This window comes from Heterocephalus glaber, unplaced genomic scaffold, assembly GCF_053883595.1.
Source record: "Heterocephalus glaber isolate CG9 unplaced genomic scaffold, H.glaber_assembly_v1.0 deba00001509, whole genome shotgun sequence".
Classification (NCBI taxonomy): domain Eukaryota; kingdom Metazoa; phylum Chordata; class Mammalia; order Rodentia; family Bathyergidae; genus Heterocephalus; species Heterocephalus glaber.
In genome coordinates, this window is record NW_028258325.1 from 34,788,494 (window position 1) to 34,816,280 (window position 27,787).

A 27,787-nucleotide genomic window follows, 5' to 3' on the forward strand; every position below is an offset into this window, starting at 1 on the left:
TTGGCTTCCACTATTATATTCTGCCTTTGTTGTTACCTTTTCTGTTTTAAAAATTTCATTGCCTTTGTTTTAAAAAATTTGTGTGTGTATAAATGACAGTTTTATTTATTTAGAAATAAATATTTGTAAATATATTTTATATTATATTTATATATTTATATTATATTATAAATATTTATTTCTAAATAAATATATTTATATATTTCTATATATTTCTTTGTATTTTTCCTCCTTGAGATTTGTTGGGATTCTTGGATCTGAGGATTGGTATTTTGTATATTTCTGGAATTCTACAGTTCTCTGCCATCATTTCTTCAGATATGCTTTTTGCTTCCCTATTATCTTTCTCCGGAACTCCAATTAGGAATATGTTAGCTCTTCTCTGTTTCCCATGTCTCTAAACTAAACCACTCTGTCTTATTTTCTGTTTTTCTTAATCTTTTTGGTTTGTCTTTTAGGTTATTTCCTCAGGTTTACCTAGATCACTAATTTCTTCTAATCTGCTGACTGGTTGTATATTTTTAATTTCATTATATATTTCATTTCAAGAAAAAATTTGTATCTTTCCTTGGTTTCTAATTCTTTGCTTATTTGTTCAAATTTTTATTCAAAATTTTTGTATTTTGTGACTGGAATTCTTTTTGGTTCTCACTATATATCTTTTTCTTCCCTTTCTTGCTCCCATTAATGATGCCATACCTGTGTTTTGTAACTGAGTTGGTTATTTTCCATGCAGTTTTTCTATCTTGAAACTGTTTGATGTTTATCTGAATTGAATATGTATTTTTGCATAAGGATTTGCTTTTTGCATCTGTTACCTGATAGGGACACAACTTGGGACCACATGAAATCAAATTCTCTGCTTTAGATATTTTAGACCACATTGTTGGCCCAAATTCACATTGCACACTTCTGTAAAGATTGACTTATCCTTAGGATTTTCAGGGGAGTGTTTTATTTCTTCCTTGCTACTTATCACCAAAATGGAAGCAGGCCTATTTCCTTACTCTTCTCTTCTGTGATTATTATTTATTTCCACTTCACAGTTACACCTTGTGTGTGGGTTTATTATCTGGATATCTCCTGTGTCTGTCCCCATCTTGAGTAGAAGCTAGCCTAATTCTCTGGTTGCCCATATCCTTTTCAGCTATGGAGGTAGAAGCTCAAAACATACAAGCTTCAACAGAAATCATTAGAGGAAAAGCTGGCTTTGTTGTGCTCTTAGTTTGTAGAGGTTCTACTTTTACTTTGTTTGTGTCCTCTTTGAATTCTTTTTTTCCCCTGGATTAGTGATGCATTTAAAAAGGTTGTGTTCAAGGTATCTAGTCTGTAATGCAGCATTAAAAGGAAGCCCTTCATTCACTTATTCATTAATTTAATATGGCAATAAGTGAGAATGACTGAGTTTATAGTCTCCATTACTAAAATGGAAAATCAAACAAAAAATATTTTATGGTAAGTACTGGGATGAGGAAATTCAGATTGCAAGGCTTGAACTTGCAGTCTGCCTGCTTCAGCTTCCTAGTGTGCTAGGATTATAGGTGTGAGCCACTTTGCCTAGCTAACATTTAGTTTAAATGTTGTTTGCACAGAGGTGTTTTTAAATCCTCAAACTAAAGTAGCCCCCCAATCTTTAATATTACAGTAATTATCTGCATAGGTAACACTCCTGAGCGATATTTTTAGTATTTCATTTATTTCTTCATCTTATGCTTGTTGCAAGCCTCAAGACAGCAGGAACTTGAGTGCTTAGAGCAGTGGTTTGCACATAGTAAGGGCTTAATAAATATTTGTAAATGAGGGAGTACATGGAATTTTAACCTGAACGTAAAGATTAAAGAGGTTTTAGCTACACACAGATGGTTACTAAAGCCATGAGTTTGTTTAAGATAGTGTAGGGAGAGTGGTTAGGAGGAAGAGATAAGATCTTTAGTACAAAATCACCCAAGTGGGTAAAGTAAAAAGTTGGTGCATTCTGCAAAGCAGACTTGAGAAGGAATGGCTGGTGAAAAACCAAGGAGTATATAGTATCAGATTAGTGTTTGAAGAATAAACATCCCCAAACTAGCTTTCTTGTAGTTGGATGGCTCACAGAAGAGGGTCTTATTATTCCTGAGAAACTTTATTCATGTTAATGAGGTCAATTTTCCATTCTTTTTCCTAAGCCCAACCCACTGTGGGTTTAACTGTGGACTTTTAGCCAGTTTCTTCTCCATCTCTTGTTATGATGGCAAACTACTGCGATAAATATTAAGAGTTGGATATTATAGGAAGAAGGAATGGAGAGTGTATTGAGTTTCTAAGTTGTAGACTTAAGCATGTTTATTAGAGCACAGTGATGACAAAGCAGATGATGAAATAATATAATTAATGGTAAAATATATTAATATATTATTTAATATATAATGTAAAATATATTCTTAAATGATTATACACTCAGGCAAGCATGAATGTTGGTTCCACTATACGGAACCTTTAAAGTTGACACTCAGTAGGACTCTTTTTTCTTCATTGGCTGGAATAAAAATGTTAGTTTATTTTTGTATATTAGAAATATATTGTTTATTGACAGTTTTATTTTGAGCTCTGTTTTTCAAGATTTGCTTAGGCCAGATTAGATCTTATTAGCCATCAGATAGACACCAGGTAATTGCTTGATTGAAAGATAATTTGTATACTTAAGGGTTTGAGATTGACTTTTGAATAATTCAAATCACATGCTAAAGTCAGGAACAGCTCATTAAGAAGCAGACTTGCCAAGGCGTCCTTAAATTTTTAAGAAGCATTCAGATGTTTCAAATTTTAGTAAAATTAGTTTTAATTTTCCTAATGACAGCAGATGTGTGGCAAACAGCCAGGATTTGAGCTTAAAACAAATGTCTAGAGATACTGGGTAGAATATTCTACTCCAGTGATGCAGTGTGACTTATAGATGGTGGTGTGCAAAATAAGTATTCATACGTGTGTTTGAGCCATTTGCTAACATTCTTGTTTGTGCTTCATACCATTATATATTTAGTAACATCTAGACAGCTTGTAGTGAGAAGAATATTCAGTATCCATCTTAGAGAAACTTGTTTGATGTGATTTGGTTGAGTGATCATTGTAGAAAGAAGTGGTAGTTTCTGAAACTTTTGACAGTAAAATTTTCAGTTGTTCAGACACTAGCAAGTGTCCAAAACTTACTACTCCACTCCTTTCCCTTCCCTTTGTTCTGCTCTGCTGTTTCCCAAAGCAAAATTTTTAAAAAATTGATATATAAATTCTGTAGATAAAAATGCGTAAAATTGTCTACCCTTGTAGCACTAATAATAATCAAAATAATTATTTAACTCATTAATTTCTACTATTATAGCCTATAGTTACTAATAAAATGGAAGTGTTTTTAAAAAGTTTAATTACCCAGTACACCACCATAACCTTCTTAGGATTTGGTTCATAGTTAAAGTTTTAGATTTTCTGTACATGCTTTAGTAATTGCACCATAATATACTGTATACAGGAATTTTTCCCAGCGGTTTTTACTGAAAAATAATTGCCAAGAAATATGCTAAATATTATGTGTAAAGTTTTTGTTTCTATTTCAAAGAGAGTTTGGCCTTTGTTGCTTAGTCTGTTAGCATTCAATTCCTTCTTATAAGTCTTGAAAGGTTAGTAAGTGGATAGGTGAAACTTCTGATCAAGTTGGGATTGTGAGTGCATACTTTGAGGTTCCCACTCTACTTTGCACACATAGGAGTGATGGGTAAATGTAAATTTAAAAAATTGAACTCATAGCTGGGCTAAAACAAAGAAAACCCTCATACTTTATCTGAAAAATAGAACGGAAACATCTGGGCTCTGTAAGCAGGCAGTGGCAGCTAGGTATTTGGTTTGTTTGGGGTGATAGGTTTGCATGCTACATCAATAGCTAGGTATCGAGGTTGAGCTCACCTGTTGAACTTATCCATTCATCCCTGTACAAGAGGCTGTTCCACTTGCTACTCAAGGCAGTGTCTTATAGGAAGGTTTCGGTCTAGGGAGGCAAGAAGACTAGCAACTAAAATCTCTTGTTTGCTTGCTTAGAGACTAGATTGAGGGATGGGACTTTTAAATTTTTTGTGTGTGCTGGGCATTAAAGCTGGGGTGTCATTAATATTAGATAAGTATTCTTCCACTGAACTGTATTCCTAGTCTAAGCTACACCCCCCAATCTAGGGGTAGAAATTTCAAGTTGTCAGTATGAGATCTGGTTCTGGAGAGAGGGATCCATTTGAGCTCTTGAGTATGACAGTGTGAAGAGGCGAGTGAAGAAATATCCTGTTCACTATGAGACTTATTAGTGTATGTTTGTGATACTTAATAGTTACATTAATTTTGGAGGAAATTTTATGTATAATAAAATTTTCAGTTCCCTACTTTTTACCCTCTCTCTTTCCTCCCCCTTCATCTGGTCTCATCCTTCTCCAAAAAGTCTCCCTCCCTGTTTCCTACCATCTCTCCTTTTTTTTTTTACTCTTTAATTTGTATTTTGGGTTTCATATAAGAGAAATCATGCAATATTTAACATTCTGTGTGAGTTATTTCATTTAACATGATGGTCTCAAGAGTCATCTGTTCTCCTGCAAATGACATTATTTCTTTCTTTATGACTGAAAATAGTCCATTGTGTATATACACCACATTTTCTTTGTCCATTTGTCTACTGATTGGTATCTAGGCTGTTCCAGAGTTTAGCTGTTGTGAATTGCACTGCTATAAACAAGGGTATGCATGTATCACGATAGTATGACATCATTAACTCTTTTAGTAATATATCCAGGAGAGCTGTAGCTGGGTCAAATGATATATCTATTTTTAGTTTGCAAGCTCCAAAACTTAAAAAATATGAGAAACCCTACTGCTAAGAAAGCCAACAGAATCAAGAGATACTAACTCCAGATCAAATAATGGCCTGAATTGTATTAAAATAACCTCAGTATAAGTGGACTGATGTCCATTAAGAAGTATAAGAAGTTTTGAAGCACAAACTAGTGGAAATAAAGCCAGAACAAATAAATATGAAAAAGAGACAACTAGAAATCTTAGAATTGAAAGTGCGTCACTAAAATAAAAATTTAGTAGATTAAATAGATATAGCCTTTAGGAGAATTAGTAAATTGAAATTCACTTTGAAGGTGCATAGGAATCCTCCAAAAAGTGCCTTTTGAATATTAAGCCAAATAAGTAAAAAGAAATGTGCCCCAGATACCTGAAACCACAGATTCAACAAAGAACCCAATCTAAAAGTTAGCAAACAGAAAAGTCATAATGTTGAGTCCATTTGTTGCTCTTTTGAAATAGATGTTATAGGTGCAGCGATATGCAGAAAACAAAAGAGGGAGTGTTTTGTAGTAATAACCATGAAAGAGTAAAGGAAAAGTAAATGTTACCCTAGAATTTTATGCTAATCAAAATAATCATTCTAGAGTAAAGGCAAAATAAACATGTTAGCACACTTGTAAAGATGAATGTCACTAGCCAACCCACCTACAAGATGCAGAATAAATTCAGGGGAAAGAAGAGATGAAATATAAAACAATGAAGAACAAGAAATGGATGAAAGAAAGATGTTAGTAAAATTAAGTATTGATAATAGAAATAATAAACACTTTCAATATTTAATACTAGACATTTTAATCAAGAGTAGTAAGATGAAAGAAGTTTTCAGTAGTTAAAATTTTTTTCTTATTCCAGAGGAAGATAGAGATGGATGCCAAATAATTTTATAGATGTTTAGAAAGATTTACAAGAGTATGTATGCACAATTAAACAATAGAAATATAATCTTAAAAATTCTAAACCAGCAGTTGGGGGTTAGAGTAAGAGGAGGATATTGAAAATTTTGAACAATGTAACAGATGGTGAGAGGTGAAGAAAATGAAAGATGGTAAAGTGAAATAGACATTAAGATGGCAGTTGTCCAAATGTACCACAAAAAAGTGATCAGATTTAATGTGTTCTGTGTAATTTAAATGCATTCATATTGTAAATATGTGGAAACAGTTAATTTTTATTTAATTACATTTCAGAGATTACATTAATTACATTTCATTCTTGTATACAATAATCTGGATTCCATGCTGTCTCATCTGCTCGAGGACTTTGCTTTTTGATTATCCTCTTAATCTGTTACACCAATTTTTTCTTCAGTGCATCATTCTTATGTTTTCTGTATGAAATACAGTCAACCTTTCCATGATTACATTTACCTCTTCCAAGTCCAAATGCTTCTCCCACTTCATCTCCCATTGTCTCTTCAACCTACTTCATGTCAACTATTTTGGGAAAACTGCTCTTGTCAGAAGCTTCAGTGAATTAAACGAGTTGGTACATAGAGTAGGGTTTGACATACAGTCGGGCATCAAAGAGTAAAAAGAAAGATTGTTTGTCATTATTCACAGCTATATGAAATGAAATGAATATAACATGATTTGTCTATTTTGCTGATGGGCATTTGGATTGATTCTAGATTGTAACAAAACATTGTAAAACACAGTGTTGCTCTGTTCATGAACCTCTCTTGTGCCCTGGTGCAAGGTTTTTTTTGAAGCCTAATATATTGACCTAGAAGAATTGCAGGGTCAGCTGTATTGCTTATGTTCTAACATATTAGATAATGCCAACTTTTTTACCAAGGTAACTGTGCCTGTTTATATATTGACCAGTAGTGTGGTATGTGTTTCCATGCTTTATACCTGTGCTGAATTAGGTGTTGTCGTATTTTCATTTTTCCTAATCCATTGGTAGTAAAATAGCTTTTTGTAGTTTCACTTGCATCCCATTAATAATGAACTAATCACCTTTTATATATTTATTAGTTTATATTTCTTTATCCATGTAAGTTTGTTCTCACTTTTTATGATTGATCTGGAAGAATTGTTAAAATATTCTTTTTTCTTTTCCTTGGTACCGGGGATAGAACTCGGGTTCTTGCGCTTGCGCAGCAGGTGGCGAAACCAGTGAGCTAAATCCCCAGCCCTTACGCAAGGACCCGAGTTCGATCTCCGGTACCAAAAAAAAAAAAAAAGAAAGAAATGGCTGTTTAAAAAAAAATATATTCTTGATACTAGTTCTTTATTGATTCCATTTATTGAAATTAGCTCCCATTTTGAGATTTTTTTTTCCTTTCTTTTTTACATGGGGTTTTCTGATAAACAAATATTCTGAATTTTAATATAGCATAATTTTTTAAAAACCTTTCTTGACCATGAAAATATTTTGTATTGTCTATTATGAGGCATATACATATAGATTAAGTAATTAATCTATCTGAAATTTATTGTAGGTGGAAATTTATTTTAGGAGGTAGAATTGAGTTTCTTTAGTTTTGTTGTTTTTTCCCCTTTTTTATTAACATATGTTTGTGATACAAAATGATACAAAATTCATCATGGGGAATTGGGAATTGGTACATGTACGTTATCACATCTTGATTCTTTTCATTTCCTTTTATCTATATTTAGATTTTATCTATTTATTGTGATTAAGCAATAAGAACTGCAACTCTATTTATTTATTTATTCCAGGGATTGAATTCAGGACCTTGAGCTTGAGAGACAGGCAATGGCACCACTGAGCTAAATCCCCGACCCCTGCAACGATATTTATTTATTGTGGATGGAGGATTGTACAGTTGTCTCAAACCATTTATTAGTCATCCTTTTTTCACTGAGTAGTATCTCTAAGACAGTCTTAAGTGGAAGAATTTTGTATATCCTGTTTTGTTTTTTCCTGTGCAGAAATCCACCTAAACTTGAATACAATATTTATTACAGATTTGTTTTATCCTTTGAAGAAATCCCTTTGTGTCCTAAGTTTTTGAAAGGGTTTGACATTTGCATGGCTGTTTTATTTTATTAAATGGTTTTTCTCTATAGCTCCTGAAATGATTCTGTAGTTTTTCTCCTTTAATCTGTTAGTCAGGGGAATAAATTGCTCTTGTAATGTTTAACTACTCTTACACTCACAGGATAAATCCAACATGAACTGTGATATATTATCTTTTTTATACAGTTATAGATTAAATTGGCTAATATTAATTAAGCTCATGGGTTAGTATGAAAGCAGCCCTTAATGTAAATTTGTTTTAATAAACTTTACAGCAGAAAACATAGGTGCAGAACTCAAAGCTCCGCTAAAGCAAGAACCTCTCCAAGTAAGGGGTAAATATATTTTGTTCTATTTTTTTATTATACTAGTATTTTGAATTAAATATATAAGATTTGTTAGTATGGATGTCTTTATAGTTACATTCTAAAGATACAGTGCTATTTTGCTTTTATTTAAATAGACTGTCCATAAGAATTTATTGTTTATAAGCTCTTTTTCTACTGAAGTTTATTTTGCATTTTGGTCATAACTATTTTAAAAGCCTAAAGAAGCGAAACTATTGCCTTATCAATTTTAGAATAGTAATCTGATATATATATATTTTTTTTTGTCTGATTTTTTTAAAGGAATAATTGAATACTGAAGTAATTTCTGTTTGCAGCTCTGTTCTATGTAACATGCTGTTATTCTCATCTGCAAAACAGCTTTTTTGTGGAGACAGCAACTGTATGTGGCTAGAAGCACGGTGGCTTTGGTGTCGTACAAAACTGATGCAATTTGTGGCTCCTGAGCTTACCATCTGTCTGGCCTTGGGCTGTGTATTTGAGCTGAGTCTTGGTTGTCTCCCCTGTAAGATTGTACTAAAAATGAGGCCTGTTTTCTAGGATAACTGGCTATCCTGGATAGCAGATATCCTAGATATTTAGGATAGCAGATAGTCACAATTAAGAATAATGGATATTGGGATAACAGTTAACACCATCATAATCATCATCAATAATCTGGGCCAGGATAGGCAAACAGAAATTTCTAGCTATTTTGAAGGAAAAAATATTAACTATTTTATTTTATTTTTAAATAACTAATCTTTTAAAAGAAGATGTAATTCTCTTAGTTCTAGAAGAGCTCACCTGGATTTTGGGTTTTAGGTTACTGGAGTAAGGCAGCCTAGGGACCTGAAATCATGCTAAAAGAAATCTGAACTGCCATATACTTTTCTCAGATAAGGCTTTGGTTTTTATATTGAACTTTATTTTTGAAATATTCTAATTGAGTGTATATGTACATCTTATTTTTGTAGCTAATATGTTATTAAAGGATTATTTTTATCCACTAAAATGATAGATAGTTTTAGGCTTAATTTTGTTCTTTTAACTTGGAAGTAAAACAAAACTAGGAATTAACATATAGGAACATAGAACATGAAGTAAATGCCAATTTGAAACCAAACACAGTTTTTGTTGTTTTGCTCTTATTCTTCAGATGTGTGCTTGTCTATATCACATGACCAAAAGCCTCACATCATAATGATTTATTAACATTGAACAGTGTGTAATTTATAACTCACAGACTGTAAATAATGCCAATTTGGTACCTTGTTATTGGTGTCTCTGGCAGTCCTTACTTTTTTTTTTTTTAAAATAAGGTCTCACTATGTAGCCCAGGCTGGTTTCAAACTGTCTGCAGTCCTTTTGCCTCAGTTTCCCAGTGCTGAGATTACAGGTGTGTACCTTGACTGACGCCTAGGCATCTTCAGCCTACCTTTTTTGGTTTTGGTGGTACTAGCAATTGAACCCAGGGCCTATGTACTACATTCCCAGTCCTCAGTCTTTTTTTCTTTTCTTTTCTTTTTTTGGACTAGGAATTGAACCTAGAGCCTTTGTACTGAGCTATCGCCCCAGCAATTTTAAAATTTTGAGACAGAGTCTCACTAAGTCACTAAATTGCCCAGGCTAGGTTCAAACTTGTAACCCTCCTGCCTCAGTCTCCCAGAAGGTTGGGATATCAGGTGTGTGCCATCATGTCTAACGTGCCAGTCTTTATTTTTTATGAGCAAATGTGGTTTTGTTTCTTTGGTTGTTTTTTGGTTTTTTGTTTTTTGGTTTTATTTTATGTATACCCAGGGATGCTGTACCACTGACTTATATCCTCAGCCCTTTTTATTTTTTATTTTGAGACAGAGTCTTGTGAAATTGACTGGCCTGAAACTTATGATCTTCCTGCCTCATCCACCTGAGTAGCTGGGATTATAGGCATGAGCCAAGATTTTTTTTTTCCTAGTGTTAGGTATTAAACCTGGGCCTTGCACATCCTAGACCAGTCTACCACTGGGCTATATTCCCAGACCCTTATGAATAGTTTGAAACTTAAAAATAGGAAAATAATTTATTAGAAGGCCATATTTATTTATAACCTGTAAGCTTTGTGAAATTTTTTGATTGATAAAATTTCTTAGTTAACTTCAGTTTTGTTATATTACATGAAATAGTCCAGTGGCTTTAAACTTTTTTGACTGTAATCCACAAAAAATACTAGTTAACGACCCAGAAAGTATAGATTATTATATATAACTGAATCAAAAATTTTCACAAAAAATATTTATTCTTAATTTCTTTGATTGCTTTCTCTTTTGACTTTTTAATAAAATGCTGGTTTCACCTCACCTTTGAGAAAAACTGAATTAGCCTGTAATTTTTAAAAAATTATTTTACTACTTTTTTTAAACAAACGACCCCAGGGATAGGAGACCCAGGGGGGCGGGGGAGGAGTGGAAATGTGCCTCAAGCCCCACCACCCCTCCCCACCTGCCCCTTTCCCCCTTGTATATTTATAGTCTATATACAAGCCTGGGGGGAAGGGACTCCCTCAGCGGGGTGGGGGCAATCCAGGTCCCTTGTCCCCTCGGGACCCAGGCCCCTCTGCCCTTTGGGAAGGCCCATCTCGAGAGGGTGGGCCTGTCCGCTTCCAAGTCTTCGGCATCCAGCACAGGGCATCCGGTGGGGAGGCGTACTGGTAGAGGTCCATGTGCTGGGTGCAAATACCCCGCTGTAGGTGGCAGGTGGGGCCTCGAGACAGGAACTGAGACTAGGGAAGGACTTTCCAGTTGAGGGAATACTCGATGACCCCGATCCCCCAAGCTTGCTGCTCAGCCTTCTGTAATCCTAGAACTAAACCTGTAATTTTTTATTGAAACTTTGTTTTCATTTAGGTCCTAAGTAATTTAAATTATTTTAATGATTTAAAGAGTACTACCACACAAGGTGTTCGTTAGACAAAAGTTGGTCATTTTAGCATTAGTTATAGGTGAGTTTATGCAGATAAAAGCTAGATGGCTATAAATGAAGTTCCATCCTGTTCTGCACTTGGGTTTTTTGGGGGCTTTTTTGAGACAGGATCTCACTATGTAGTTCTTAGCAATCCATCCTTCTCCCTCAGCCTCCTAGTGCTGGGATTACAGGAAATGTGCCACCATGCCCCAGCAGAGCTTTTTTTTTTTTAAATATCATTTTATACATCAAGAGGAAAGATCACCTTCCTGTGGAATTCACAAGTGAACTCACTTAAATGTCAACATATATTCATTTTCAGATATGACTTTTCATGTGCATACTTACGTGTTTCTTGTGTTTTGCTTTAGTCAAAGCAGTTCTTAAGAAAAGGGAGTATGGATCAAAATACACTCAGAATAATTTCATCACTGGAGTCAGAGCAATAAATGAGTTCTGCCTCAAATCCAGGTACAGTACTTTCTAAAAAATGCGGTGATATGCCTTATTTAAATAATCTAGGTTTTTGTTGTTGTTGTTGTTGTTGTTTTTTGAGAAAAGATCTCACTGTGTAGTTCAGGCTGGTCTTGAACTCACTGTGTGGCCCAGGCTGGCCTTGAATTCATGGCAATCCTCCTGCCTTGGCCTCCCAAGTACTGGGATTATAGCACCATACCCTGGGCCTAGTCATTTGTTTCTTACCTGTTACCATCTATATGTAGACATTTTCCCACTGCCTTCTTCCTAAATTGGAGAGATGTTTTTATTCAATCAAAAGTGTTAAAATTGTTAGCTTATTAAACTGAATTCTGCTCAAGCATGAACAATTTCAGTCTTTTTCAGCTTTTTAAATCCACAAAATAAATTTAAAAAAAATCCTCTCTATCACACAGAATTCTTAGGAGTTCTGCTATTATAGTTACATGTGGTACATAGTAAAGTTATTTCTGTGTTTGACGTTATACATTTTGCTGTTGTTGTTTTTCGTAAGTTATATTTAATGATCATACTTGTAATTGTGTTTTCTGTTAAGTATAACTAAATTTTCCTTTTTCTGATATCTTTTGTTGTTAATTTTCTCATAATCATAGAGATCTATTGTAATTGTGTTTGTCACAGATTTAAAACTTTTCTTCATCCTTTCTGATCCATTTAAGAGAAACCATATAATCTATGTTTTTTTCCCTCTTCCCTCATAGTCCAAGAAATAAATATTCCTATAGTTGCATGACTGCTGTTTCCACGTTATAGGCCAGGAAAAAACAATAAAACATGTTAATGATTTGACCTAGCTCATGTAGAGAGGAATCAGTGACATGGAGGGAATTAGAATATATATCTTTTAGTATCTGGCCCAAACTTTTTTAGTAATATGTAATGGCTGGTGATTTTTTAAAATCTAGATTTAATTTATAGAACTTAATGTCATTCCATTGTCACTAATTTTTATTTATAGGTCTCTTCATGGCTGTTAAAAATTCCATTAGGTGGCTCAGTGGTTCCGCCACCTGTCTTGCAAGCGCAAGGTCCCAAGTTCGATGCCTGGTACCAAAAAAAAAAAATTCCATTAGGAAGATACAAATGTTTAACTAACAGTGACCTGATGAATATATAAACCTTTTAGAATTTAGATACCTTTTTTTTTTTTTTTTTTTTGTGGAACCGGGCATTGAACTCAGGACCATATGCTTGCCAGGCGGGCACTGGCACCACTGAGCTAAACCTCCAGCCCATTCTTTTAGAATTTGGAGAAAAAAAAAAGTACAGTCTAATTGACATACAACCTTTATGACTTGATATACATCTAGATATGAACAAATGACTTGTAAATTTTTTAATTTAAATCCTTTTCTATGAAGATGATATTCCAATTTATAGTGTTTCACTTAAGCCTTTTTTTTTTTCATGTATTAAAGATAGTGGTGGTTTGCCTTTAGCAGATAAAAATACAAGCACTGATGAGGGAGTTGAATGCACACAGCATTACATTGTTGAGCATCAAGAAGAATTCTTGTGGCAGGAAGATTGCCGCGAGTTCAAGGCCAGCCTGGGCTACATAGTGAGTTCAAGACCAGCCTGGATTACACACCAAGACCCTGTTTCAAAAAAAAAAAAAAAAAAAAGAATAATTCTTTTTTCACTGTCTCTATGCCATTTTCATATACAGAAATGCCATCTTTAAACTGATCTTTAAAAGCTGTATAGGTATATTCTTTTAAAATGAAGATGAGTTGTTTTTACCTGCCCTTAATAATTCTTTCAATTGATAAACTGTATGTACTTTGAATAAATGCAACATGCTTTTTTTCTTCAGTGATCTGGAACAGCTTCGAAAAATCAGACGACGCAGTCCCCACGAAGATACTGAGTCCTTTACTGTATATTTGAGATCAGACGTGGAGGCAAAGTAAGAACATAGTTCTTTTAGAGAAAAACTACAAGCTAAATTTGAGATTAATAAAAAGACATTCGAGACAGATTAAGAATTCTTTTTTTTTTTTTTGGTACCAGGGATTGAACTTGGGTCCTTGCACTTGTACAGCAGACGATGAAACCACTAAGCCAAATCCCCTGCCCCTGATTAAGAATTCTTAAAATGACATAATTTAAAGACAATATTTTTGTATCTGCAAATTTGTAATAGTAACAAATTTATCTATATACTAATTGTACTAATTAAATATATGCTATAACTTACGAGAAAATTTTTACTTACTGTTTATATTTACTTTAGTGAAATTCCTTTAGTGCTTTATATATCTCTGTAAGAAAGACCTTGTGCTTTTTTATAAGATTCTGTTGAGTTATAATAGATCGTTTAGATTTAAATATAATTACTATAAAGTCATTAAAATTGTTCATTGGTGGTATATGTGTATGCACAGATCTTTGGAAGTTTGGGGAAGCCCTGAAGCTCTTGCTAGAGAGAAAAAGCTACGTAAGGAGGCAGAAATAGAATACAGAGAACGTAAGTATGTTCAAGTTAAAAAGTAACTTGCGGATAAGAACAGTGCCTGCAATAACTGTACGCTGTGCTTGCATGCCTCAGGGCTTTGGCCGTGTTGGTTCTAGCAACTACCAGTTTCCATTTTGGGATTTAATTATTTGATAAAAGATAAGATCTACATTTTTGATTTTTTTTTTGATAGCTTTTTGAATGTGAGAAGAAGCGAAGCCATAGTTTGTGGTTTCTGTAAGACATACAACTACCAAGACGTAGGATGTGATTTAAAGATTGTACTTGTTATAGAATAGAAGTAGTTTCTTGCAGAATGGGCTCTTCCTGTCCTTTTATTTTTGGTACTGGGAATCAAAGTCAGGATCTTGTGCTTGCAAGGCAGGCACAGTACCACTGAGCTAAAACATCCTTGGCCCACATGTCAGTCTTAATAGTCCTCTCATTTGTCCTGCATTTGAAAGTCTAAGATGTTTCCTATAGTTTTATTTCTGGCAAAGAAAGTGAATGACCTGCTGCTGCTTCCTTTTCTTGAAAAATTGAAAGCTCTTATATGTTGTTTCAGCCAGACCAGTTAGGATTAATAACGAATATATTTTGAGATTTTTGTGGCCTAGAATTTATAATCTTCCCTTATCTATGTATTGAATAAATATAGATTTCCTTACAAAATCCAAGTCCTTTAAATAGTGTGTTTATTTTGAAAAGTATGTAGGAGTCAGTGAATCCTAGTTTTAATGAGTTTTGGCCTCTCAGAAGGAGCGAACAATTATTGATGATACATAGATAATGCTAAAGAGGGTGGCACTTACATTCACGAAAGTGAAATACTTTCAATAGATGAAGTACCTATTGGGGTCAAGTAGCCTTAAAAATTTTGATATACTGTTTAGTTATTCAGTTTATAGGTGATACTGGTGCTAGCATGGAATATAATCAGATGTTTTAATAGGGCATATTCTACAAGGGAAATAGGTACTTTCATTGCAGTTAAAGTTCTCTTACCCTGGGGAACTTATGTAGGTAGGCCTTCAGTGGAGATGAGGGTGCTTATGTTTATGGAGAATGTACACACATTTTTCTTTGGTAATCAAGTTTACTGTATTTTTATCTGTTAATGATTAACAGATGTGACTGAGCATCCTTGGGTTTCCCAGAAGAGTATCATATCTGTGATTTCCTTTTTCAGTTTGGTAGGATATTCTGTTGTGTTCATATTCCTTATAATAAGGACAGTAATTTTTATCAGTTATTAGAAAGGAGCTAGACATGCTTAGGATTTGAGAAGTTAATAAATTTTGGCTTATTTGATTATTGAAAGCCCTTATTTCTTAATTGTGTAATTTTAGTGATAAATATTTCTTCCTTCCATCTTAATTTACGGTTTCTCAGAATGCAACTTCAGTTCTAAAATTACTTTTACATTCTGTGTTTTTGTTTATAGTTTTTGAATCTTAGTCTAGTTAATTTTAATAAGAGGAGTCTTTCTGGATAGCTAGTAACAACCTGTGTCCTTGGTTCTTAATAAACTTATTGATGCTGTGGAATTTGTTTTCAATAGGTCAACTTGGAAAACTATGGCCTGCTGCCTGGTTTGTGTAATCTACATGCCAAGAATGGTTTTTATATTTTTAATGATTGACCAAAAAAACCCCAGACATAACACATGGAATTTAAATTTTAGTCTACATATAAAAAAAATTTTGAAACATAGCCATGCTCATTTATTTACGTACTGCTACCAACATCAGAGATGAGGAATTCCATCAGAGACTATCTGGTATTCCTGTCACTTTGTCCTGTTGCTCAGTGTGCCAGAAAAGTTAAAGTATTTAAAGTGAAATATCACTGTAGTAGAATTTTTCCCAAAGATAAAAAGCTAAAGTGAGGCATGGTGGAACATGCCTTGTAATCCCAGCACTTGGGAGCCTGAGGCAAAGAATTGTGAGCCCTGGTCAGCCTGGACTACATAGTATGTTCAAAACTGGCCTAGACTACATATATGGTAGCAAGATGATAGACAGATAGATAGATAGGTAAGTAGATAGATAGATAGATAGATAGAGGCTCATTTGTTTGCCAAGCAAGGAAAGCTGTTTTCAATGGTGGGTTAATTAAATCATGCTTAAGTAGACTTTTTGAGGAAATGTGGCTAAGACTGGCAGTCTTTAGAGGAGACCGGTTGAAGAGTTGAGACATTGGGCGCAACATCAGTAGTTTATTTAAAATGAACCAAGTAAATTATTTTGAGTGTTTTTTTTTTTTTTGGCTCCTGGTAAGTTGACAGATGTTGCAGGTACTTAAGCTTTGTTACTTGAGGAGTCAATGTTAAGTTAAGTGCAGCTGAAGAATCGTTTAGTGACAGTCTGTGTGGGACTACAGGCAATAATATTTTCCGGGACTACAGGCAATAATATTTTCCAAGAAGATGTGAGAATACTAATTTAGTAAACCTGAAGTAGAATCTCCTAAGATGTATACAGTTAATATTAGTAAAAACACGTGTGAAGCAGAAAAAGCGTTAGACAACTACAAAGTTGTGAGAATATAAAGATGTTTAAAGCCTATTTATCAGTAGATACTTTGCATAAAATATTAGTTATCATTAGTTACTTTACAGAAAATATCTAAATCTGACATTTGTAATTTAACCAGCAGTTGTCAACAGTGAATTTAATTCACTTTTATAGTCTTAATCATTGTCACTATTCTGTGAACTTTATGTTGGAAATAGAAGCTTATTATTCTGACTTATCCTTCTACACAGCATGTCAGTGGTTTAGTAGATTAGCTGAAATTTTTTGAGCTCTGGATTTAAAAATTCAAGATTGAAATTTTCTGAATAAGAAAATTCACCCATCAACCACTAGTATCAAACACTGAATGGCTTTGAAAATTACCTTTTGCTGCAGTCTTGATATTTCTTAATGTATTCATTCAGTGTAAAATTACAAGGCAAAACAGTGCTTAAATATGAAACTTACTCTGTGGTAAAGTTACTTCACAGCAGATTTATTTGAATCATAAGTAATGTCAGTCTATTTTATGCATCTTCTATACTGTTAAAAATTAAATAGAAGAAATTTCTGAGCCCAACCTGTAGTTCCAGAAGTGTTTTTTAGTTTTTATTGCAAGTACAGAGGAAATTTTCATATTTAAGAATCTACTGAATTCTGTGTATGAGAAGCTTCCATGTAACCTTTAATTGGAAAAATCGTTCTACTGAATGACATGTCAAGAAGGAAGTATCAAAGAAGGTAATTGTACAAGTATAAGTGTTCTGAAAGCATTGCATAAGCTCATTTAAAGTCATATGCTTTAAAAAGGGCTTCTGTTGTGAGTGACACATGTATGCCAACTCATTTGTTCTGTATAGACTCGACACCAAGAGATTTTTAAAGCATAATTTTTTTGGTAGTTGGGCAGCTAGTGTTCATTGGTTAAAAAGTACTAATAATTAAAATTGTATTTTATTTACAATTTGGCAGTACCTATCATGTTTCCCCAAAAATAAGACCTAGCTAGAAAACAAGTTCTAGCATAGAAATAGGATATGTGTATGAGAAAATTTCAAATACGAAACAGTAAAATCTCAGATCATCATTAACACTTGTTGATGATAGGGTACACTAACTTTTTTTTCTTTGTGTGGTGCTGGGAGTAGAACCCAGGGCTTTGTACGTGTTCAGCATATGTTCTGCTGAGCTACACACCCAGCCGCAGGAACACTAACTTTGTTTTGTTTTGGTTTTTGGTTTTTTGGTACTGAGGATCGAAGTCGGGACCTCGAGTTTGAGAGGCAGGCGGCAGAACTGCTGAGCTAAATCCCCAGCCCCAGGAACACTAACTTTGAATCCTAGTTAAGGAAACTGTTATTTCACCCTTCATCTTATTAATAGACCTTGTATTACAAAGAATTATAGTCACTTTATTATATTTTAAATTTTGTGAAAATTTTTTGTGGAAATTTGTTTTGTCTTGTTATATAAATATCTTAATACTATCTTTATGTTTCCTTTTGGCCTCCAGAGCATAAATGTTTGCTTATAGCCCTTAACAGAAAAGTTTGCCAACCCCATTTAGTGTTTCATTAGTATTCCAGTCTACTTTGTTTTTGTACTTTTGAAGGACTGGCTAGTAATGTTATGAAAGGATATAAAACTGGAAGTCCTGACATGTATTTAGGATGATTCTGAATTCTTTGACAATATTTCTGAGTTTTGCAGAGGACAAAGACTTAAAAATGACCACATTTCCTCCCCAGCATAAGCTGGCAGGATTTCTAAGAAGAAATTTTGAAACAGTTATGATCAATAATACCAGAAGAAAAGAGGTAGAGGAAGTTTCTGAAAAGTGTGGGAGTTTATTGTCAAGAAGGGGAACAGTGGGATTGGAAGGAGAGGAAGGAAAAAGCAGACACACAAAGAAAAACAAAGACAGAGTAATGGTGCTTAGACTGTCCTGTTGTTGGCCAGTGGAAATGCCTCAGGTTGGCTGTGAGTCCTTTTGTCATGACTCTTGTACCGTGGCATCCTCACTTTCAGGTACAATAAGATATTTTAGGCTCATCTTGCATATTTCCTGCTATAGGTTGGGAATCACCCATTTCTAAGAGAAGCTACTTTGCCATTTATTGGAGAGTAAAATTGAAGTTTTTTATTTATTGGAAAATAAAACTTAGGCAGTAGAGATACTCAATAGGTTGGAATATATTTAGGTTTTCTCAGTGAACAGCACTAGGTTTTTTTGTTTGAAAGAGAAAATGTGTAAGCTGTACCGACAAATGTACTTGTATTTTTTCTTTTGGTTGGTATATCTTTTCTCTTGTATCTTTCTTTAAAAAATTTTTTTTTGGTACTAGCCCTGTGAATTCTATTTCTCAATTTATTAACACAAATTATATATTTTCTATAACCTGTATACACATAGACAATACAATATAGTTTCAAAGTAATAGTATTAATATTTATATCTTGGCAATTTAAGATTTCTTAGCATTTCTTTTTGTCATTAGTATATAACCCACTAGGAGGGGCCAGGGATTTAGCTCAGTGGCTCAGCATCTGCTTTGCGAGCACAAGTTCCTGAGTTCAATCCCTAAAAAGAAAAAAAAGTATATGACCCACTAGGGATGTGTAGTTCAATTTCTGGGTTTTAACGTCACTTGAACTTTCTCTCTACATGCATATGCTATCAAACAGATGTGTAGTTATGATGACTTACTTTATTTTGGTTTTAAAATAATTTTTTTCTATAATTGTGCAAAACATTTATTTGATTGAGTCAAATCTACAAAAAAAATATTTTGGAGAAATCATGCTTTATCCCTGTCCTGTCCATCTTCCTGTTGTATAAATAACTTTTAAAAATTAATTTTTGGTTAATTTCATTTTTTAAAATAAAAAATATATATTCGTATTAAACCTATCCCTCTCCCACACACACACATCTAAAGCATACTATACATTTTAATGCTTTTGCTTTTTTAACTTGAGAATATGTCCTGGAGAGTATCCCATAGCAATAGACATCTTTTACATATTTTCTTTTTAGATGTATTATCTCTCATAGGTTATTTCTTGCTTTTTGCTATTAAAATAATACCATGAATAGCCTATATGTGTTCAAGGATATAAAATACAAAACATTGAGAAAATACAATAATACAAGAATATTTTTTCTTTAATTATTTATTTATTTTGGGGGTACTGGGGAACTCAGGACCTTGGACTTGGGAGGCAGGCAGTGGAACCACTGAGCTAAATCCCTGGCCTTTTTTTTGAATTTTTAAATGTTGAGATAAAATTGAAGAACTTGTTTTAACATTGGGCTTTAAATAACTCATTTTTTCAAGTAATATTGAGATCCTTATCAAACTGCCTTCATCTTATTGCAAATTCAGAGACTTCATAACCTCCCTTTTTTTTATTGTGGTTAATAAACACCACATAACATAAAAGTTATCACCTTAACTCTTCTTAAATGTCCAGTTCAGAAGAATATATTGAATATGTTTACACTGTTTTGAAATATCTCCAGAACTTTTTATCTTGCAAAACTGAAACTCTGCACTCATTAAACAACTACCCCATAAACTCTCCCCAACCCCCTGACAGCCATCATTCTACTTTCTGTGTTTATGAATTTGACTGGATACCTCACATAAATGGAAAATATAGTATTTTGCCCTTTTGTGGCTGGTTTATTTCACTTTGCATAATGTTCTTAAAGTTCATTCATTTTGTAGCATGTGACATTTACTTCCTTTTTTAACACTAGCTAATAACCCACTGTATGTATGTATATGCCACATATTCTTGATCCATTCATCCATCCATGAATAGATGGGTTGCTTCTCCTTTGGACAGCTGTGAGTAGTATACCGTTTTGAACATAGGTGTGCAAATAACTTTTTGAGGCCCTACTTAATATTCTTTTGGATGTGGGATTGCTGGATTATATGATAATTTTATTTTTAATTTTTTGAGGAAATTTTATGTTTTCCAGAACAGTTTCACTGTTTTACATTCCTACCAATAATATATAAGGGCTCCAGTTTCTTGTTCTTGCCTGTACTTGTTATTTTTTGGTTTGCTTACTCCAACTCTTCCCCTTCCTTCCCCTGCCTTCTTAATGAATATGAGATAATATCTCATTGTGGTTTTCATTTGTGTTTTTCTGATGATCAGTGATATTCACTATCTTTCTTTCTTTTTTTTTTGTTTTTGGTACTGGGGATCAAACTCAGGTCCTTGCACTTTTGGGGCAGGTGATGAAACCACTGAGCTAAATCCCTGGCCCCTCACTATCTTTTATATACTATTGGCTGTTTGCATACATCTTTGGAGAAATGTCTACTGACATTTTTTACCCAATTTTTGTGTGTGGTTTATTTTTTTGGTACTGGGGATTGAACTCGGGACCTTGCACTTGTGAGGCAGGCGCCAGAACCACTGAGCTAAATCCCCAGCCCTTTTCACCCAGTTTTTAATCAGGTTGTAAATCTCAATTTCTTATAACTTGATATTTTTGCTAGTAGCTAGTAAAGTATATTTTACATAAAGAGAATAGTTGTGTTAATCTAAACTGAAGAATATGTTGACTTAACTTTATTTTCTAATTCTTATAGGGCTGTTTAGAAACCAAAAAATATTGAGAGAATATAGAGATTTCTTGGGAAACACCAAGGTAAGGATATCTTTCTAATAGAGTCTATGTTGCACAGCAAAATCCTAATACCAGTCCATAGCATAATTCTAACATGTTTGTGATAATAATGCAAGATTTTACTGAGTACATTGTAATATACTGATTTACTATCAATTTTTTTCTGACTTTCTTGAAATTAAAAAAAAATTTTAAATTTAACATTTTTAAGCATGTAGATATAGACAAAAATGACTATTTTCTTAAGTTTTAAGATTTCTATCTCTCACATACACTCTTACTTTCTTTTGTCTTCTCTCCTACTCCTAACCTTCAGACTTTTGCTCCAGAAGTTCAGCCTTTGGAGGAGAAAATTACCCAGCCAGTTTGATTGTTCTTCCTTTATTCTTTGTGCAAAATCAGTGTACACTGAGTGTCATTTGACAGTCTTACCTTCCCACTATGTGGAATAACTATTGTATATACTTCTCTTCTCAAACTTCATACTCTCTCACTCTTTACTCTTTAGTTGTTGACCTTATATCTCCTCTTCTATTGAAAAAAATAAATGTATCAATGATCTCTGGCTTGAAATTGGATTTACAGTTTATTGACTTTATGATGGTACATTGACCATTGCTTTTTCAGTGTAGTATTAAGTGAGATATTCAACACTTCATTATAAAATAGGCTTAGATAATTTTGTCCAACTGATAAAAATATTCTGAATACATTTAAGGTAAGCTAGGCCTAGCTGTGATGTTCAGTAGATTAGGTATTCTAATCATATTTTTGACTTAATGATATTTTAAACTTTTTGTGAGTTTATCAGGCCCTAGCCCCATCATAAATCAAAGAACATCCTGTAATTTGATAAAAGTACTCCTTTTTCTCATCACCAAATTTAATGACTTATCTACACATGTGCCAAAATACTATGCTGTGTAACCTAAGAGAAGGAATTAATATGCTGGGACAGATAGAGAAAGTTTGCCTTTATAATCCTATATCCTCTTCTCTCCTGAACCAAATCCACTTGGACTTTAATCCCGCCACATCACCAAAATGGCTGATAGCAAGTGACCAACATCTGCAAGATACCAAGAAGTTTGTGTCTAGAATTGACCTTTTATTTAAACTTAGCCAAGAAAGATCTCATACCAAGAAGGTAATTCCGAAACTGAGGAAAAGGCTACATATGTACCTAATTGTCCTCTCTCTGAGTGTCGTTTGAGACACTGTTCTCTTTTTGCAAAGTTTAGAATTTGGCAACAAGGAGAACTTCATTAAATCTTATTCGATATGCTTTTCTTCCCTCTTTTCTTAATTCAAAGCCTGTTTATTTCTGTTTCCCCTTTAAGCCCTGTCTTTCTGGCATTCCAGTGCTGCACTGAAAGTATGAACTTTCTTCAGTGGTAGAGCCTTCATATAGCTTGTGAGCCTACATTGCCACTCTTGTGCTATAAAGGCTTCTGCCACTGCTTCTCTTTTGTGGAATAACTTAGGCCGGTGACCCCTGCCCCTTGTGAAGTGACGCCTTATCCTTACATCTGTTAAGCATGGACAATCATCCTCAGATTTTTTAGAAGTGCCTGTTAACTTCTGAAGTCTGTCACTAGAGGCCTTTTGAAGACTTTGTACAGCTTTTGAATATTCCAGGTTTTGAATAGAATTTCTGTTATCCCTCCCTTCTGTGTAATAATTGGGTAAAATTAGTATTTCATTTTCCACTGCTATTCCTCTGTTCACTTTAGGTATACTTTTACACTGAAGGTGGTCGCTTTCCTTCTCTAAAATATACAAGGGCTAGTGCCATTTGCTGGAATTAAATGCTTTACGTTTTCTTATTTCTGAACCAGACACTTTTTCCATTGTGTTCTGTGTCATAGGCTCTTCAGTAGTGAGATATATGAAGTCACAATGTCTTGACTCTGCCAAAAGCATTCTGTCTTCAGAGGAATAGTTAACCTTCAATAATCTCCTTTTAATACATTTTCCCTTCAATATATTCTAGTTTCTTGTATCTTCCCTTAGGATTGTCCCTCAGAACACTGAAGGATCTTTGTCTACACTTAATATACTAATAGTCTCACCTTGAAATGAACCAACAGTGCTGTGTGTAATTGATGCTGCTTTTTCTGGTAGTCCTCCCTAAAATCTGTCCTAATTTTCTTTATGTATGCCAATATGAAAGAAACTTGTGAAAATTTTCACATGTATACAGAAATATAAAGCATACAGGAATATCCAGTTTTAGTAATCACCAGCGTTTTTGTCTTCAAGAGTTCTACCTATTCTGTCTTCCAGCAGACTTAGTATTTGTTTTAATATTTAGATCTTTGATTCATTTCTATTCTAGTTTAGTGCATGGTGAGAGATATGGGTCTTGGTTTAATCTTCAGTACATGGAAAGCCAGTTTTCCCAGCACCATTTATTAAAGAGGCTGTCTTTCTTCCAGTGAGTGTTGGCCCCTATGTCAAAATAAGGTGGCTCACAACTCAAATGCCCATCATCAACCAATGGAAAAAAAAAAATAAGGTGGCTAAGTGTGTTTGGAGTTGTTTCTGTGTCTTCTAATATGTTCCATTGATCCTTGGGTCTGTTTTGTTGTTGTTTTGCCAGTACCATGCTTTGTAGTATAATTTCAAGTTAGGGATTGTGATGCCTCCTGCCTTGCCTTTGTTGCCCAGAATTGCTTTTCCTATTCTTCTAGTTCCAAATGAATTTTAGAATTGTTTTCTCTAATTCTGTGAGGTATGCTATTGGTAATTTGATCGGGATTGCATTAAATCTGTATAACAACTTTGGAAGTATGGCCATTTTCATTATATTGGTTCTTCCTACCCAAGAAACAAGGGATAGCTTTCCATTTTCTGATATCCTCTTCCATCTCCTTTTTCAGAGGACTGTAGTTTTCTATATGAGATCTTTTACTTCTTTAGATTGATTTCCTAGGAATTTCATTTTTTTGGATGCTATTGTGAAAGATGTGGTTTCCTTAATTTCTCGGTGAGTTTGTTATTTGTGTACAGACTTCATTTTTTCTGACAGGGTCTTGCCAAACTGCCCATGCTGGCCTCAAATTCATGATTCTCTTGCCTCAGCCCCCTGAGTTGGCTGGGGTTACAAATATATGCACTTGGCTGGGGTTACAAATATATGCACCACTCTGATTTGTATTCATTTTTTACAGTTCCCTTCTCTTTTTAACCAAAAGATATAGTATATTCTCATTAAAATAAAACACACTTGGCTCTGTATTTGTCAGTGAACAGTAAAAGTCAGAAATCTAGACCTTGCTTAGTTTGTGGCTTACAAATCTAACTACAAGTTGAAACTATATAGACAAGATTTGTTCTTGGGTAATTTCTTCTCTTAGCCCTGAAGGCACTTCACTAGAGAACTGGGGGCACCTGACTTCACACTACTTTTCAAAACATGGCCTTTAAAGCTAAAAGTTCACTTTTTGCTTTGTTGTCCATAGGGAATTGATAAATTATTCTTTAAAACCCTGACTTGCAGAGCTGGCTGAAAATCACTGTTGAAGCACCGCCCCCCCCCCCCAAGGCTAAAAGAATCTATTTTGCTTTCTTAATGCGAGAAATGGAATCTCACCTCAGCTTTCTGTGCAGTATCAGGTCAAGTTGGATCTATAGAATTGGGGTTTAAGTTAAGCTCGTCTAAAGGGCCCCTACTTTCATTGAGGTTCATTCCTGCTGTTCAAGACCTAACATGGCCTGCCTACAGGAACAGAGTTGACATGAGCTGTGTTAACTTAGCAATAACCAAGTCTTTATCATTTCCTGTGTGGAATAGCCTACTTAATCTCACTACCTTTTGCTTTTTCTGCATGTCATAAACTGTATCTTTTTTACATAAATAAGACTATGTCAAGGCTCTTCTTAAAATTACCCAATGGCTTCTTTTTTGCCATCACAATAAAAATTTAAAATGTTTATTATGGTCTGCAAGATCCTGTGGAATATACCCGTTGCCTGTCTGCCTGGGTTCAACTCCTGTCAGTTTCCTTGTTCTCTACTTTAACCACACTGGCCTTACTTTTGCCCTTTGTATAAACCAAGCTTATTTTTGTTCCAGAGTCTTTGAACTTGCTCCATACTCTGTCTCAAATATTTTTCTTCTAGATCTTTTCACGATTACCTGCTTTTCATCATTGAACCTCTTTTATAACTACAGTAGCTAAAATAACTCTTCCCATCCCCACCACTACCCCTCCTCTCATTTTTCTCTCATACTCTGTTCTTTTATTTTCTTTATTATATTCATCACTGTCTGATGTTAGGCATTTGTCTATGGATTTATTCTGTCCTACTGGACTAGAATATGAGATCTCTGAAGGGAATGACTCCATCTTACTTACTATCATACTCTAGCATCCTCTACTATACCAGGCATGTAGTAGTTGCATAATAAGTATTTCCTGGATAAATGACATGACAGAATCATTTGACAACAGAGTATTTATTTCTGTGTAGGTGATCAGGGAAGGCTTTCTATAGAAAGGTGACACTAAGTCAGATATGGGAGAGAATGGTTAAAACTTAGATTGTGGTGGAAGTTGATAGAATTCCAGTAGAGGAAAAAGTATCAGAAAAATAGGAAATATACAAAAGAAGATTTAGCTCAGGAAAATATTTCCCCTGAATGTTTCTTTACTTGCTCTGTTCCCTTTGTTTTGGTCTGTATTGCAATTAAACACGATACTTTCACTTGAGGTCTTCTGTCTTGAGAGAACACTCAAGAGGTAAGTTCAAGCAGTAAATTTGTTGGCTTTGGCTGTTCCTTTTTTAAAAGAAAGAAGTTGCTCAAGAAATGGAAAGTGTTTACCATATATGGATCTCAGGTCAATATATTTGCATTAGTTTATTACGAGTTTCTCTGTAGACTGGGATTGTTTCTGGAAGTAGGCAGGACATGAATTAAAAGGAAAAAAAATAAACAAGATCCTGGAGAAGTACCCTGATTCATTTACAATGTCAGTTTGTTTACTTTTTTAAGAACCTCCTGGAGAAAAAGAATTAATAAGTAAGCCTACTTATTCAGAGATTTTGATAGAGGAGAAATTTTCTGGTGTGTTAGAGGCACTAATCACAGTACTTCTCTGAGAGAATTTACAGGTTTTTTGTTTTGTTTTGTTTTTTGTTTTGTTTTTGCAGCCACGCTCCAGAACAGCAACAGTGTTCTTCAAGGGACCAGGAAAAGTGGTGATGGTTGCCATTTGCATGTAAGTACTAAAAAATAGGCTTTTAAAAATAGAAATATATTCTTTTAAATTTATATATCCAAATATATAAATTTACTACTTAGTAGCTAGCTATTGGAAAGTCTGTATTATTGTCAGTAACGTGATAGGAGAAGGGTCCAAGTGGATACAGACACTTATCCTTGTGCCTTTTTTTTTTTCGTACCTGGGATCGATCTTGGGACCTTGTGCTTGTGAGGCAGGTGGCGGAACCACTGAGCTAAATCCCCGAACCCCTTGTGCTCTGTTTTTGATGTAGTTAATATTGAATTTACTACCTGAAAATCCTCTCTTACTTTCATTGGAGTGGTAAAACTCTTTTTTATATTTATTTGTTTATTTCTTTTTCCAGGCTTGAACACAGGCCCTCTCACATGCTAAGCACAGGCTCTATCACTGACCAGCCCAATAGAAGTCCTTTTTTTCAGGGGAAATGGTACTGTGGATTGAACCCAGGGTCTTTGCACTGACCTATACCCCATTTTTAGTTTGAGACAGGGTCTGGCTAAATTCCTTAGTCTGAGCTTGAAGTTGCCGTCCATCTTACTCAGTCTCGCAGTGTGTTGGAATTACAGGCCTTATGGCACCATGCCTGGAAATGTTAACAAGAATTTAATAACAAAGCATAGTTGGTGGTAGTGATAAGAAGTCTAATAGAGTATTGAAGGCAGAAGGTGTTTAATGGATAGAAGAGTTAGTACCAAGTGAAGAAAACTGAGAGTACTAGAATAGATATAATTTTTTAAGGAATTACTGCATTTGGAGAGCTATAATAGCATAGTTTCTTTATCCATAGAAGGGGTGTTAATATTAGATGAGAGAGCTACACTATAACATGGCAAGTGACCAGCATAGCACAGGGGATCCGTCATGCTGGTCAGCACTGGATCTAAGCAGACAGCTTTCTCTGAGCCAACCAGATTTATTTTAGTCTTTGGGTAAGACTATGAACCTGTTTGGTCTAGGTTTGCCCTCACCTCTGGCATCTGGCTGGTTAAGCAGACAAATACGCACTGAAGTCTGCCTTTGACACCCCTGTACTGGACAGTGGCAAGATCCTCTTTCACCTACTTAAATTTCAGATTTTTCTTTTAAATCATCATATCCAAATGTAGAAAACCCTCTTTTCTTACCCTTTTTCAAAGTATACTTAACTAATTTGCTTGCACATAGCATGCCTCTTTGTTTAAGTACTTCATGGTATTATAATATGTATTTTCCAAATTTGTACTCTTGTTACCTGAACAGTATTAAGTTCTTTTTAATTTGCCTTTAATAGAATAGAATAGAATTTGGTTAGCAGT

The 27,787-nt window shown here is 34.4% G+C and overlaps 1 protein-coding gene and 1 non-coding gene across 4 annotated transcripts in view; both read left to right on the top strand.

Annotated features, from left to right (window-relative positions):
* Positions 1 to 27,787, top strand: part of Slc30a9 (solute carrier family 30 member 9) — a 76,407-nt gene that overhangs the window by 10,078 nt on the left and 38,542 nt on the right. For 2 of the 3 annotated variants that reach the window (XR_002396704.2, XM_004849796.4), the window contains exons 3-8: positions 8,124 to 8,183; positions 11,489 to 11,588; positions 13,432 to 13,524; positions 14,003 to 14,085; positions 21,203 to 21,261; positions 26,398 to 26,465. Coding sequence is in view for 2 of the 3 variants with exons in the window: in XM_004849796.4 (XP_004849853.1) it covers positions 8,124 to 8,183; positions 11,489 to 11,588; positions 13,432 to 13,524; positions 14,003 to 14,085; positions 21,203 to 21,261; positions 26,398 to 26,465 (463 nt within the window). In the remaining variant the exon portion in view is untranslated. The remainder of the gene's footprint in view (positions 1 to 8,123; positions 8,184 to 11,488; positions 11,589 to 13,431; positions 13,525 to 14,002; positions 14,086 to 21,202; positions 21,262 to 26,397; positions 26,466 to 27,787) is intronic. The other variant, XM_013073992.3, reaches the window with a different exon arrangement.
* On the top strand, positions 17,394 to 17,510 carry LOC147825125 (U11 spliceosomal RNA). Its single transcript, XR_015441417.1, has one exon. It is a non-coding gene; the product is annotated as a U11 spliceosomal RNA (small nuclear RNA).